Raw genomic sequence first — 15,928 nt, 5'->3', positions numbered from 1 at the left:
TTGGAAGCAAAGTTATGACCAACCTAGATAGCATATTGAAAAGCAGAGACATTACTTTGCCAACAAAGGTCGGTCTAGTCAAGGCTATGGTTTTTCCAGTGGTCATGTATGGATGTGAGAGTTGGACTGTGAAGAAAGCTGAGCACCGAAGAATTGATGCTTTTGAACTGTGGTGTTGGAGAAGACTCTTGAGAGTCCCTTGGACTGCAAGGAGATCCAACCAGTCCATTCTGAAGAAGATCAGCCCTGGGACTTCTTCTTTGGAAGGAATGATGCTAAAGCTGAAACTGCAGTACTTTGGCCACCTCATGTGAAGAGTTAACTCATTGGAAAAGACTCTGATGCTGGGAGGGATTGGGGGCAGGAGGAGAAGGGGACGAAAGAGGATGAGATGGCTAGATGGCATCACTGACTCGATGGACATAAGTCTGAGTGAGCTCCGGGAGTTGGTGATGGACAGGGAGGCCTGGAGTGCTATGATTCATGGGGTTGCAAAGAGTGGGACACGACTGAGCGCCTGAACTGAACTGAACTGATTTTTAAAGTCTTTACTGAATTTGTTACAAAACTGCTTTTTTATGTTCTTTTTTTTTTGACCATGAGGCATGTGGGATCTTAGCCCCCTGATCAGGGATCAAACCTGCATTCCCTGCATTGGAAGGTGAGGTCTTAACCCCTGGACTGCCAGGCAAGTCCCACTCATCTTCTTTAACCCAACTTCTGCACCATCAGAATCCCTGAGTGTGCTCTCACCACCTTACCAGTATGGTGACCAATTTTTTATTAAAATTTAAAAAAAAACTGTGGTCAGGAACACATAACATAACATTCACCATCTAAGCCATTCTTTAAGGGTACAGCTCAGTAGTGTTAAGTACATTCACACTGTGTACCAAAGGTCTCTAGAATTTTTTCATCTTTGAGAACTAAAAACCCTGTAGCCACTGAAGCACAACAAGAAGTTCTCTTTGCCCCCTGCAACTGCCACTTTACTTTCTGCTTCTGGGAAGCCAGAAGACAGCAATCAGGGTTTAGCTGAGTGGATCCTCTGGCCACGACTTGTCTCCCTAAATCCTGAAGGACTTTAATACAGGAGACAAGACAGAGATGCAAACGAAAGCCCCGGATAAGACTGCAGAGAAACATTAACTTGGAGCTCACATTTTAAATAGCATTAAGATTTCTGTTGTTTTTGTTAAAAGGATAATCAATAAGACAGAGAAGCTTCTTAACATGTCTACCCTCAACTATGTTTCGGATGCGAAGCCATCAAAGACAATCGAGCTTGAGCTCACATGGGACTTAATACAGAGTTGGGGAAACAGTTTTAATTTCAGAGCTTTGAATTTAATCTAGACAGACTATCTATACTTCCTTTTTCAATGAATCTTTCCCTGAGGCTTCTCTATGGGTTTTGTTTTTTTTTTCCCTCATAGTTTAATGAATTTTCTACTGCTTAAAAGAGAACCCTTTATATCTGTCTTGCACTGAATTTGCAAAAATCATTAAAGCTGCAAGAACTCTCTTCATTTTCAAAGTTTGCAAAACTCCACCCACGTTCTCCAGAGTTTTTGCTACATCACTGAGCACCAAGGTCACTGTCTCCTACAGCTTGCTCTTTAGAGGGCAGTGGTAGGTCAAGGGGATTTTTTAGCCTCTATACAAACTGACTTGGCTTCTCAGCTGCCAAATTATACATTTGCAATCTCATTTCTAGTCAATTTTCTGATCTTATGTAAAAAATATTATATATTTCTCTATTTCTATCTGTCTCCAGGTCCTGTATTGGGTTTTGGGAATGCTAAAAAGAGAATCATGGTCTCTATTTAATTAGAAACAGGGTCACATAAATTATGGCAGCCAGGAAATGATTGCTCCAGTGATACTGCTGCTAGGAAAGCAATAGATAAATTTTATGCAGATGCATAACTGGCATGAGTTTTCAGAACATTATTTATTTTGAAGAGTGACAAAGGAAGAGCTATATGAGCAGCTATAAAGGCACAACATTGGTAATGTCACAGAGAAGGGTGGCCTGGGGATGAGCATTTATATCAGAACCCATCAAAACTCATCCCCAAGGAGCCTTTTTATTATTGCCCTCGGAATCCCATCTTTAAAAAAAATATTCTTCTATCAAAATGCCTTTATGAAGCAATAAATAATTCAATGTTGCTTCTTTTTCCTTGAAGAAGAGCATATAGGAAGAGGCTTCCGAGCACCAGGATGCAGTGTTGCTGCCTAGCAAATTTCCAGCGAAAAGTATTTTAAAGTTGGCATTTTGGTAGGGTAAATGCACACAATTCCATTTAGGTTTCCCGAAGTGTCAAGGAAAGCTTTGGTTCCGTCATTTGCCCTGAAGAGCCCCACGGCTTAGCATCTCTGGCTGGAAACCACTGACTTAAAGGGCAAGGAGGAGACTTCAGAAAATAAGGAGGAAAGGTAAGAACTACGTTTCTACGTAAGAAGAATCCAATTCCACCACAATGGATCCTGTGGATTGTTCCTGCTCCTCGGGGAGCTTCTCCCTGCAGGGAGCTCTGGTGTCCTTGGCTAGAGGGCAGCCTGACTTAGGATTCAGCCACGTTTCTCCCCCTTTATCACAGGCTGGGAGTCACAGTCCGTGCTTTCCTTCAGTTTCACCTCTTGGATGCTTTCCTCGTTCACGTCGTCACTTCTTTCTTCTTCTCTCCCATCCTAGTTTCTTCACTGCACTGTCCAGCTTTCTACCCTTGTCTCCCAAACTGTCCACCCCGGGGACATAATCCCTTCCCCAAGCACAAGGACCAACTTTGTCTCTCGTGGCCCCGTTCGATATTTCATATTTAACTTCTCCATTTTAAAGGTGAGTCACACTGGCTTCTATGACTCGTGAAAAATGTCCATGAGTCAACATATATTTTAACACAATTGTTTTTACCACGATCATAATAAAATACAGTAACAGTCTCTAGCAGCCTTTCTAAACTCTTAATATGTTGCAAGCACATTATATCTGTGTCTAAAGGGTCACTGTTCCAGAAGGTTCCTGAGGCTGGAGGAGCTCTGGATAGTGTCTGCCATCAGTGGAATGAAGGGTAAATGTCGTAGCTCTTACCTTCTGCCAACGTGCCAACTCCAGTGCCTCTGATTAGATCATCTGCTTTTTGAGGGGAAACAAACAACTACTTTGTATATAGCTTTAATGATTGGGTTGTTTAATTCACCTCCGTTCCTCAGGAAACCATCCATCACATCAACAATTATTTCATGGCTATAATGATGTCTGTGTCATCTAAAACACCATTGTTTATCAACAAGTTATTAACAGTCCTATGAACAAGCCTCCAGCACACCATGACTCATGGTTGGCATTTATAGAGCTTTATTGTGACTCAGTACAGTGTAGAGGCTAAGTCTGGGCTTTTGGTCCAAACTGCCCGGGTTCAAATCCTAACTCTGCTACTTATTAGCTGTGTGACCTTAGGCAACTTGTTTAACTTCTCTGTGCCTTAGTTTCCTCACCTATCCGATGAAACTGAGAATAGTACCTGCATCACAATGCTGTGAAATTTAAAAAGGTGAAAATGCCAAGTACATGCGCTGAGCCGGCGCTAAGAACTGTGACTGTGGCTGGTTGCTGTCCGGGCCTAAGTCATGTATGGCTCTGCAACGCCATGCATGCAGCACAGCAGGCTTCCTCCTCCCTCACTGCCTCCTGGGGTTTGCATCTCGACACTATACTGAGCTCGTGTTCATGTCCATGTAGCTATAAGAAGCTGTATATACACTAACTGGTGGAAAGGGTCAAAGATTGAAAAAAAAAAGTTTAAGCTGAATAAAGATCGATTTTGGAATATAGAGTGCTTTCTGGAACTTGAAGCATTAAGAAAATCAAATAGTTTTTCACACTTTCCCCATCCTCTTCTTTGGGAATAACAGAGTAAAGTCATTTAAATCCTTAATACCAGATTTGTAAAGCAAGGATGAAAGTGGTTATACAGCAGTACATATTTATTGGTGTTTAATTATACTATTGGTCAATTCTGAACTTGGTACATATTTATTCTACAACTAGAAGCCAGGAGAAGTATTTACATCAATGCCACAAAGAACTTGCCAACTCTCATACGAAAAGCCTATTGCTGTTGCCACAAATTTAAAAGATCTGGAAGAAAGGTCCACCACACTCAGACAAGCATTTGCTTGTGTAGCCTCAGAACAGGAAAATTCAAATCCTTCTTTGATAGGCTCACAGTGAGCATCTTTACATCCAAAAAAAAAATTTTTTTTTTTACATGATTGACTATCCTTAGTTAAAAGCGTGGGCTTTGGAGATAAACAAGAGGAAAAAGGTGAAATGCTAAAAGTGATTTTGAGATTATAAATAACAACAAGACATTTAAATAGGCCATGTCTTTGCTTTGTAAAAAATAGACAACTTGATCCAATTTGAAAATTCTGAATATGTGGGGCCTTTCGAAAGTTCCAGATGGGATATTCTTTATTAACATCCCAACTATTGCAGTGCCGAGGTGGGTGATCCAAGAATATTTATCCAGGTGCTCCCTTGCTTCACAAATTCTGCTTCTCAAAGGGTCTCTTCTCTTTGACACGTCAAATATTCAAGCCAAGTATCCTCCATGGAACAAAAACTATGAGAATACTGACTCACATCTGTAATCTTTTGGCCATCAATAACATAATCTTCACATATTTACATTGAGATTTTTGGAAATGATTATCGATGCCATAACACCCAGTCTGTTTTCATATACAGCTGGGCACACAGTTGATCAGTTATTCTATCCCATTTCTTATACCTATTTTGAGCACCAGGACTAAATTCTCTTTTAGTGCCCAGTGGTCAGGCAAATTTATGCCTAATAGTTTTATGATGATGATCGAAAGTATTACACATAGCTATGCCAAATGGCAAGCTGGCCCTGAGGCATTTCATTTCCAAACAACCTTCATTTAATGGCTGAAGGAGAATCTAAATTCAATTTACTATACCATGCCCGTCTTAATTTTACTCAAAATAATGATATAAAAATACCCCTAGCATAATTACAGAGCAATAAAAATTTCCTTTGTTGATATTAGAGAAGGTTAAACTTAAAAGAAAAATATTTGCCAACTCAGTGTGTTAATTTATTAAAATATTTGCTTTGAAGCTTGAACAGATTTAACATTACCTGGAAGCACATGCTTTGCCCTTATTTTTTTAATGCCGATTTAAAGAATCCCCCATACATTACTTACTTGTTTAAGCTTCTTTAGATCTTCATCAAGCTCTAAGTTGTCCAAAATAACAGCAACAAACAAACTCAGGAGGATCTATAAAATGGTTAAATAATAATGAAAAAACCCACACACCATAAGTATCAAAATATTACCTATATGATCTAGAATATCTACCTAAAGTATATGCTATATAGAATGCATTAAAAACAGATAGTTGTGAGTACTGCATAGGTATTTAAAGATATTCATAACAAATACATTCAAGGAAATGCATCTGTTAACTGAAATAGACAATATAAAATATTAATTTGCTTTATAAAGCTGATTGTAAATGAAATTTAGGAAAATTTTAAGATAATTCAACAATCTTACTTCTAAAAGTATATCCAAAGAAAATGATCTGAAGTACTGATGAAAATCTTTATACCCGAAAGTACCTGAAAGAGTTATTTATAATGATGGAATACTGGAAATAAAACCTAACTGTAGGTAAATAGCTAATACAGCTATAGAGATTTCTATGTAACATTCTTGCAGCTACTACAAATGTCTATTTCGCTAGCTAGTCTCCAGGATGTTGAGTTTGCAGTTCACAGTCTTGAGAGTCCCCTTCCACGCTGAATACGGTTGGTCTGTGTAGCCAATGGATTACAGAAATGATTGTCTGTGACTTACAAGGCTAGGTGGTAAGGGGCACTGTGGCCTTCACCTTGCTCTCTCTTGGCTCACCCACTCTGCTGGAAGCCAGGTGCCAGCTCCCGAGGACACTCAAGTGGCCCTATGGAGAGGCCCCTGTGGCAACCAGCAGAGACCTCCGGCCAACAGGCACGGGACTGACCCATCTCAGAAGCAGATCCCCCAGCCTGAGTAAAGCCTTCTGATGACTGTAGCCACAGCCAGAATCTTGACTGCAAACTCATGGACTGCTCTGAGCTAGAAACACCCAGCTAAGCCTGTCCTAGATTCCCGACCTGTAGAAACCACACGAGATAACAAATGTTTATGGTTGTAATCCCCTAAATTGTTCATAATTTGTCATATAGAAATAGATAACTATTACACTCATGAATTCTATCAGTATTGAAAACTGCTTACAATATTAAGTTAGTATATATATGTTAGAAGTGCGGGCTTCCCTGGTAGCTCAGTTGGTAAAGAATCTGCCTGCAATGCAGGAGACCCCAGTTCAATTTCTGGGTTGGGAAGATCTCCTGGAGGAGGGATAGGCTACCCACTCCAGTATTTTTGGGCTTCCCTGGGGGCTCAGACAGTAAAGAATCTGCAAGCAATGCAGGAGACCTGGGTTCAGTCCTTGAGTTGGGAAGATCCCCTGGAGGAGAGCATGGCAAGCCACTCCAGTCTTCTTGCCTGGAGAATCCCCATGGACAGAGGAGCCTGGTGGGCTACAGTCCATGAGGGTGCAAAGAGTCTGACACGACTGAGCAGCTAAGCACAGCATGGCACGTGGCAGAAGTACAAGTACATACAAAATGAAACACTAGAGAAAAGGTTAAGAGCAGGTACTTTAGAAATGTTAATGGTGCCTGCCTCTGTGAAAAAATAGATTTCCACCCCTTTTGTTGTATTTGCCAAATTAAAAAAAAAAAGGCATATGCTCTGTTTGGAATGGGTAAATAAGGTAAAAGAGAGAAAACAACAAAAAAGTAGAATTTTAAAAATGTTTTAATTTCAATTCCCTTTTCAACTTTGAATTCTCTAAAGTCTCACATTCATTTGCTAATCTTTTCATTCCTTATTTATATTCTTCCTTTTAATTTCCCTCTTAGCAAATTATTCCCATTTGTTAATATTAGACTGCTAAGCACAAAGGTAAGAAAATCGAGGCAATTTAGTCATGATTTTCAAGCACTAGAGAGATTGTTATGCAGAAGTTAATGCCTTTTCCAAGTTGACTGAGCACAGAACAAGGGGGAAGAAGCCTTCAACTACTATAAAATTTTGACAGAATGTTTGGCTGAGGACAAGTGCCAGCACCCTTCATTTTAACAGTCATATCATTTGGGATCCGACCAGAACTTAAAGAGGACACAGAATGGTCTAGACCACAGATTTAATTTAGTTTTTAAAAAATTGAAGTATAGCTGACTGATAACGATGTGTTAATTTCTGCTGTATAGCCAAGTGATTCAGTTACACATTTATATTAATATATATGGGTGCTGTGCTTGATCACACAGTCACATTCGACTCTTTGAGACCCCATGGACTGTAGCCCGCCAGGCTCCTCTGTCCATGGGATTACCCAGGCAAGAATACCGGGCTGGGTTGTCATTTCCTCCTCCAGGGGATCTTCCCAACCCAGGGATCGAATCCGTCTTTCCTGTGTTTCCTAGACTGTAGGCAGATTCTTTACCCACTGAACCATATATATCATTCTGCTTTATATTCTTTCCCATTGTGGTTTATTACAGGATATTGAATATAGGTCCCTGTGATACAGTAACAACAGTAGGACCCTGGTTTTTTTTTTTTTTTAAATCCATTCTATATTTAACAGTTTGTATCTACTAACCTAAAACTCCCACTCCAGCCCCACCCCCCACCTCCCTCTTCCTTGAAAACCACATCTGTTCTCTATTAGACCATAGATTAAAAAAAAAATTTTTATTGATGTCACCACATCCACCACATCATGAATATCTGGGCCCAGATGTATTTAGGCTTATTCTAAACCACTTTGTGCTATACAGGACATTTCACAGTTCACGCCAAGTCTAGCCCTCTTCCTGTGACCTTGAGGCTGACCTTGACGTTATCACCAAAGCGCTCTCAGAGGAGAATTTTCCTTTCTCCTCTTCCTTGCCCAGATACAGAAAGGCCACCTGGAGGGCTCGGCTGTGAGTCTGAGCCGTCTCCCACCACTTCTGTCCCTGCTGGGCACTCGAGCAGGCCCTGCTCTGTGTCCTAACCTAATAAATTTTCTCCCCAGTGAAAGGGCAAACACAAATCTAAAAAGAAAAAAAAAAAATTTCTTGATTGAAAAAGGGAAAGCCACAGTTCCCCCTCCCTTTTCTCAGAGCATTTCCTCCAGAAAACTTGTGCTTATAAATTCTTCCTCTGCCCCTTTGAGATGTATATAAATCTTTTTAAAAGTCAAATAAGTCACATCATTGTACAGTGCAGGAATAGGGCCATCTCCCCTTCTTCGTGGGAAGGTGGGAATATAACTTCGCCACCCGGATCCACGTTGCACAACTTCCTATTTATCATGGAGAGATGAAGAGTTTGATCTTCCTTTGGATAATGGCAATTCGCTATCACAGAGGGCCACCCCCAGGTGCCAGGTGAATTCAGGGGGAGCTGCATTTAACAGATGGTGCCGTCTAGTCTTCGTGCTTGAGGACTGGTTGCTTTCGTCCTGAGAGCACGGCTGTCTCTGTCCTTGCCGTTGTTTTGGCAGACTGCGTGCGATGCCCGTCGTGGTCTGGTTTACGGCTTATCCAACAATAAAACTGTTGCTTTCCTGTCTACCTTGGCAGAGGTTTTCTGGGTTGTCGGAAGATTTTATTTTAATTATTTCCCCAACACCAGACAGATGGCAGGCTACTTCACCACAGTGAGGTTATGCTATTTGATTAAATTGGACTCTGTGTCAGACAGTGCCTTCAGTTCAGTCGCCCAGTCGTGTCCGACTCTTTGCGACCCCAGACAGGGCCCAGTCAGGAACACAAATGCAATAGTGTGCTCACTGCTATGAAGTTCACAATTGCATTAAGCAGACATGGGCTGGCAGCCTGGTGGAAAAGAGCACTGTGGTCGGAGACCTTGACTGGCAAAAAGGCTCTGCCAGCCATGAGTTATGCAGCCTTCTGTGAGTTTCATCGCTCTCATTTGCATGATATAACGGCTATGATAATGGCTCAACAAATTGCAGCTATATGGTTGTTTCATTTAAGCCTCCCCCAGGAACCCTGGTGTACGGTATGTTGCTGTTGTTTAGCCGAGCAACCATGCCCAATTCTTTTGAGACCCCATGGACTGTAGCCCACCAGGTTCCTCTGTCCATGGGATTCTCCAGGCAAGAAGACTGGAGTGGGTAGCCATGCCCTTCTCCAGGGGATCTTCCTGATCCAGGATTCCCTGTTGGCTCAGACAGTCAAGAATCCGCCTCCAATGCAGGAGACCTGGGTTCAATCTCTTATAGTCATCTGAATTTAGGGATTATCCAGATAATCCAGGATAATCACATCTCAAAATCCTTAATTTAATTGCATCTGAAAGGGCCTCCAAATAAGGTCACATTCAGAGGCTTGGGAGTTAGAACATGGATATATCTTTTGGGGGTCCCTATACAACTCCCAAGTGGCTCAAATGGTAAGGAATCTGCCTGCAATGTGGGAGATGCAGGTTCAATCCCTGTGTTGGGAAAATCCCCTGGGAAAGAGAATGGCTATCCACTCCAGTATTCTTAAGGCTTCCCTGGTGGCTCAGACAAGTAAAGAATCTGCTGCAGTGTGAGAGACCAGGTTCAATCCTTGGGTTGGGAACATCCCCTGGAGAAGGGAATGGCTTACTCACTCCAGTATTCTTGCCTGGAGAATTCCATGGACAGAGAAGCCTGGTGGGCTAAGTGTGTGGGGTCGCCAAGAGTCAGACAGACTGAGTGACTAACACTTTCACTTTCCTATAACCCCTGCTACTGTCAACTTCATTTCTGGCTCGGGCCGTTGTTCCCACACACAGGCTGTCAAGTCTCAGGGAAGGTTGGAAGTTCTGCTATTCCAGCTGGGGATTCAGGAAGACGGGGTTTTTTTTTGGGTGGGGAAGGGGTCTTTCAGACTCTCTATCTAGACCTCTCAGCTCCCCAGCTCTGTGCAGGTGGCCCCGTGTCCATGTGGGGCCCCTAGCAAGGCCATCTCCCCGTCAAGTTCAGACAAGAAGTGGTTACGAGACAAGCCTTGGATGTCAACACCCCCAGGTTGGTAGCAATACTGCTGCTGCCCTGGGTGTGGCATGCCACCTTATCATCAAAGCACTTCACTCCCGGTCTCTCTCTAGACCCTTCTGCCTCCTTCATGTTTCATCCCAGAGAACATTACTATTTCTTCTCAGAAAGCAGGGATGTGAAGGGAAATGGGGACTTAGGGGGACACACGAGTGTGAAGACTGTCAGCCAACCGGAACTAAACCCCATCGGAATCTCCCAGCTTCAGTTCTGTGCCAGCCAAGCCATTTTGCTTTCTGAGAGCTGATCTAGGCAGATGAGTCTGGGGGTGGGGGGCTCTTCTGAAGGCTGCTGATGTAAGATTGCGAGGAGCTGGTAGAGAGTCTGGCACAGTGCTACCAAGATGCCAAGGAGAAGGGAGATGCTGTCAGGAAGAGAGCTGTGAGAAAGGCTTTCCAGGTGGCATGAGCAAAGATGGGGCCTTGGGGGCGTGGGGCTAGGTGGGGGCCTGGTGGGCAGCTGAGCCCGGTCTGGGCATCGCTGCCTGGAGGAGGCTGGGCGAGACCGAGAGGTGGGCTGAGGGTATGGGCAGTGTGCCCAAATGTCACCAAGGGAGGCTGGGAGGGGTGACAGCAAGGCTGTAATAATCAGGAGGGGATGACATTTTTCTCTTCTCCGTTAAAATTTCCCTTTCAGAAGTTTTCTCTCTCTTTCTTTTTTAAAATGCATGCAATGCAGTTATTTTAAACTGGATCACTGAATAGTAACTAGACAGTGTTAAGCGCAATTTGACAAAAGTTATTAAATATGTAAAGTTTTGTTACTTTATTTAAAAAATGGTAGATATGATACCTCTTTTTTGGAGGAAAGAGAAAATAAAGCTACCCCGAGGGCAGAGGCACAGAGAGAAAGCTGAGGGATTCTAGCCGTACTTGATCATCTTCGTGGAGGTAAGAGTTTGGTTTTCACAGAAGAGAGAATGCAAGACTCAAAAAGGAGACGCTTTGGCTTTGCTAGAAAACATGCTGAAGGGGCTTTGCAGGCAGAAACCTCTTGGCAGGTTCTGGTCTGGAATTTAAGAACAGTGTATGAGAGTGTTTCAAGTGTGCTTTAAACTGTCATGAGCTAAACCTTTAAACTCTCATTAAACTGATTCAATGGACATGAATTTGAGTGAACTCTGGGAGATAGTAGAGGACAGAGGAGCCTGGCAGGCTACAGTCCACGGGGTCACAAAGAGTTGGCCACAACTGAGTGACTGAACAACAACATCGTTAAACCTAAGTTCGTTTAATGTCTTTGAATGTTAAGGCTTTCCTGCTTAGTTAACACGACGTGATGTCACAATGCTTAGTTAACATGAAGATGCAAAAACAGAAACCGTATTTAAAAATGTGTGTGGAGCTCAAGTTTTCTCCTGAAGCTCTGTTTGGACACAGACATTTATAGATGCTTGTCGCATGTTCCTGACGGGAAGGGCGTGGTGCTAACATGACAGCTGGACACTCGGGGTCTGGCTTGGACTGTCTCTCTGGAGTGGGAATAGGAGACGCAAGGGAGGCTGAGTCTGGAGCTGAGCACGAGGAGGTGAGAATTACTTTGTAGTTCTTTTCTCAGACTCTAAAAAGGTGGCAATAACCACTGCAGTAAAGAAACAGACGTGAAGGGAGGTGGCAGCTTGGTTCTCGTCGTATTTAATTTACATTGTCAGGGAGACATCTTTTTCCTGCAAATCCAGAGCTCTGCAGGGCGCAGGCTGACTCAGGCCTGACTTGGCCATTTCTCTTTCCCCCAGCGTTAATCGGAGTGGGGGACAGAGCTTCATTCTGAAAGCAAGAACCTTTCCTCAATCCTCTCAGCCTGCTTTTTGTTTTTGTTTGTTCTGTTTTCATAGGAAGCTGAGGTAAGGCTCGTTAATAATCTGAGGGCACTACACTGACATCTGAATCTTATTTTCAGCCAATATCTATCTGCTACCAGTGCCACCTGCGTGGTGATGAAAGGCTCTCCACAACCATTAAATGGGACGTCCCGGGTGGCTCAGTGGTAAAGAGCCCCCCTCCCATTGCAGGAGACAGAAGAGACGCAGGTTATAGGCTGGGGCAGGCAGATCCCCTGGAGAAGGGCATGGCAACCCACTCCAGTCTTCTTGGCTGGAGAATCCCATGGACAGAGGAGCCGGGCGGGCTACAGTCCATGGGGTCACAAAGAGTCAGACACGACTAAAGCGACTTAGCACACAACCGTTAAATGAGATTCACAGGTTTATATTCAATGCTACTGATATAATAAAGAATTTTTAGGGGGATCTGTCACACTGAATTACAAGAGGATCATCATTTGCAGTGAAACCCTTTTCCCTTTTTGCCTTGCCAGTTCTAAACTACTCAACCTGTTGTGTGTGTTATGTATTTTTTATAACTTATATAATATTTAAACTTAAAATGGGGCATGGAAATCTAAATCACTATTTTTTCTTCAAGATGCAATTTCGGGGGGGGGAAACGCTCATGATATATCCCTTCATTTCCTCTTGTGCTTTGTTAAATAAAGCACATATATACTCTCAACACAATGGTATTCAGTATGTGCAGTGCTTTAAAACAAGAAATTCAAATTCACATCTATATTTTCACGCATTGGCTACTCACTACTTGCAACAGATTTGTAATATCACATGATATTAATATGCAACACATGTATTTGTCCCACCATGTAGTATACAATGACTGTATTAATAATATATCTACTTTCTTATTTTATGATCAATATTGATACATTATGAATCACTGATGTTAATGAAAAAGTAGAGAATAACTATTTGTCCAGGTATCTAATTCTTTACTTTTTCTCAGATTTTCTCAGATTATAATACCTATGCTTAAGGTATTTTTAGCATTGACCATGCATTCAGTGTGGGAAATGACACAGATCTCTGCAACCCTGGCAAGTCTCCTTCCTAGAATTTTTATGAATGATGTAGCCACCTCTTGGTGGGGCACTGACCCTCCAGCTCAGCAGGCTTCCAAAGAAAAGGCTGCCGTCCTCATGTGGCAGCAAAGTGTTCAGTTACTGTGATTCCTTGAAAGTGAAGTGAAAGTCTCTCAGTCGTGTCCGACTCTTTGCAATCCCATGGACTATACAGTCCATGGAATTCTCCAGGCCAGAATACTGGAGTGGGTAGCCGTTCCCTTCTCCCGGGGATCTTCCCAACCCAGGGATTGAACCCAGGTCTCCTGCATTTTGGGCAGATTCTTCACCAGCTGAGCCACAAGGGAAGCCCAAGAATACTGGAGTGGGTAGTCTATCCCTTCTCCGGCAGCTCTTCCTGATCCAGGAATCGAACCAGGGTCTCCTGCATTGCAGGCAGATTCTTTACCAACTGAGCTATCAGGGAAGCCCACGATTTCTTAGGACCTCTCTTCTATAACTCCTCTCACTACTAAAAAAGCCAGGTGCACCTGAGCTGAGGCATTTGCTAGGTTTAGGTGTGAATCTTTGAACCACAGAGTATTAGCTTGGTTTTCTTCCATTTACCCACAATGCATTTAGTGAAATTCAACCAGGGAAGCAGTGTGCTCTTTAGTGTCCTATGTCCCCCAGTTTTGCTGTGACATGACCACCCTGCACAGCACACGAGGGTTCTTGTTCTCTCCGCTGCAGGGAGAGGCTAGGTTAGCCTGACTCAGGCTGCTCCAGGTTACACTGTATTTTCTCAAAAGAGTGGCTTCACCATCTTAGAATGGCTTTTCATGACTGAGAATTTCCATCTCTGTCGCTTCGTATCCTATTTTGAATTCTCTCCACCTGCATATAGTTCCACACGTACCCTATCTTTCTTTCTCATTTCCAGCTCTTTTCTAAAGTTTCCTCTTATGATTTTCTTTTTCTGTTTATATAGCTTAAAGACAACCCTTTAGCTGAAATGTCACCTTTAATCTTATTTCCTTTTCTATGGTGAACTTCATTAGTAATTTTTTTAAAAATTATTTTCAAGGATACAGTAGAAACACAGCAGGAATCTGGGCAATACCCCATCATCTTGCAGTTTTCTTTTCCCTTTTCTTTTCTTTTTTTTTTTTTTTTTACCATTTCTTTTCCTCATTACCTTTTTACCATAATCACACTATCCTAAGCTGCATTGCAGACTGTAGTTGGAAACTATTTCATTTTTCATATAGGTCAATGAAAAGTCAAATGTAATCAGAGCAATGCAAAATGAGAAATATTCAACACAGATGCACCTTTAAATGAATTCTATAAAATCAAGTTATTTAATTTACACTTTGAAAGGCCCGTTTTTGTCAGCAAAACATGACTATTCTCTGAAAGCTGCCACTACAGAAGCAAAATCAAGAGATTGCTGTGTTAATGTAAGCACTTCAAAGGTAACAAAAAGACTATCCACAATGAGCGCTTAATTACATTTTCTCTCTTTCAGTATTCACATCACAGGGCTTTCCTTTGAAACAATAATAAAGTGAAAAACACTGAAAAATAAGGAGTCTTTCAACTGCTTAAGTCTTTCATCATTCTTATCCCCAAATCATTGACAAAAGTGGGGAGGAAAGATGGATTTCATAAGCACTGGGCAAATTGCAATCAGTCACGGACAGAAATTCAGAATACATACCTGGTGGATGAGAGAGACATTTTACAGAACAGTAGATAATGGTTATAAATATGCGTCTGCTGTACACTTAAGCCTGATTTTCACTGTGGGCTGACAAATTGGTGCCCCCAGGGGGCGATGGAAGAGCCTGCTGTTTCCTACTCCAGAAACTGCAGCCAAACCTTTTTTCTTTGTCTGCTTGGCACATGCTTGTTTGTCCCTGAGAAGACTAAATCAGGCTGTGTGGCTCCACAGGCCAGTGTGGATAAAAATTAAGTCAGAGGATGTATATGTATGTAGACCTTTTTTTTTTTTTCTTTTTTGCAATTTGGGTTAAAATGCTTTGTAGTATTTTACAAAAACAAAAAACTCATAAAACTTAGCAAAAATGTTCTTTTTCAGCTAAATTCACGCCTAGAGGCTTATGAAATCGAGATTTTAACTTACAAATGTTGTTTGGAAGGGTAGTGATGCACATATAACACACACTATCATCTCCATGCACATATTTGTGTGTTTGTCCAAAAACAATCTCTAGCTGTTTTACTGCCAATATTTTAAAAATTTCAGATCAAGTTGATCTGGAATGATCAGGAAGCAAATATCTATCATGTGTATCAAAAACACAGCATGGCTGAGTGTTTCTATAATAGCTTTTATCTGTGGTTGGTTTGTGTTTACTAGTACAACTTCTCTACCAGTTGTAGGCTCAGAGAGCACAGATAAGCCTTCCCAACGAAGGCCAGAATGTAGGCTAGTACTTATACAGAGTGGCTGAGATTCAGGAAAACTGTGCTGAATCAAACTGGGCTGACTTGACAGACCTCATGAAAATAACTGTCAGTTTGAGGACATATAAGAGAAAAAAGCAATTGTCGATAATGCTTAAGGGAATCTCCAGTGACCTGGGGAAGTGATTTCAGTCTCTAGACTTTTTGGGTAGTATAAAATTAACACATGTAATTTTGAAAATTTAGTTTTAGAGTGTGCTATGGAGTCATTTAGAGGCTTCCCTGATAGCTCAGTTGGTAAAGAATCTGCCTGCAATGCAGGAGACCCCAGTTCAATTCCTGGGTCAGGAAGATCCACTGGAGAAGGGATAGGCTACCCACTCCAGTATTCTTGGGTTTCCTGGTGGCTCAGCTGGTAAAGAATCCACCTGTAATGCGGGAGACTTGGGTTCA

At 42.1% G+C, this 15,928-nt stretch overlaps 1 protein-coding gene across 6 annotated transcripts in view; it reads right to left on the bottom strand.

The window, feature by feature from the left end:
• NALCN (sodium leak channel, non-selective) overlaps nt 1-15,928 on the bottom strand; it is a 303,051-nt gene that overhangs the window by 112,801 nt on the left and 174,322 nt on the right. For all 6 annotated transcript variants that reach the window (XM_045162542.1, XM_045162541.1, XM_045162544.1 and 3 more), the window contains one exon: nt 5,245-5,319. In XM_045162542.1, the coding sequence (XP_045018477.1) occupies nt 5,245-5,319 (75 nt within the window). The remainder of the gene's footprint in view (nt 1-5,244; nt 5,320-15,928) is intronic.

This window comes from Bubalus bubalis, chromosome 13 (assembly GCF_019923935.1).
Source record: "Bubalus bubalis isolate 160015118507 breed Murrah chromosome 13, NDDB_SH_1, whole genome shotgun sequence".
NCBI classification, from domain to species: domain Eukaryota; kingdom Metazoa; phylum Chordata; class Mammalia; order Artiodactyla; family Bovidae; genus Bubalus; species Bubalus bubalis.
This window is presented reverse-complemented; position numbering and strand designations above follow the sequence as displayed.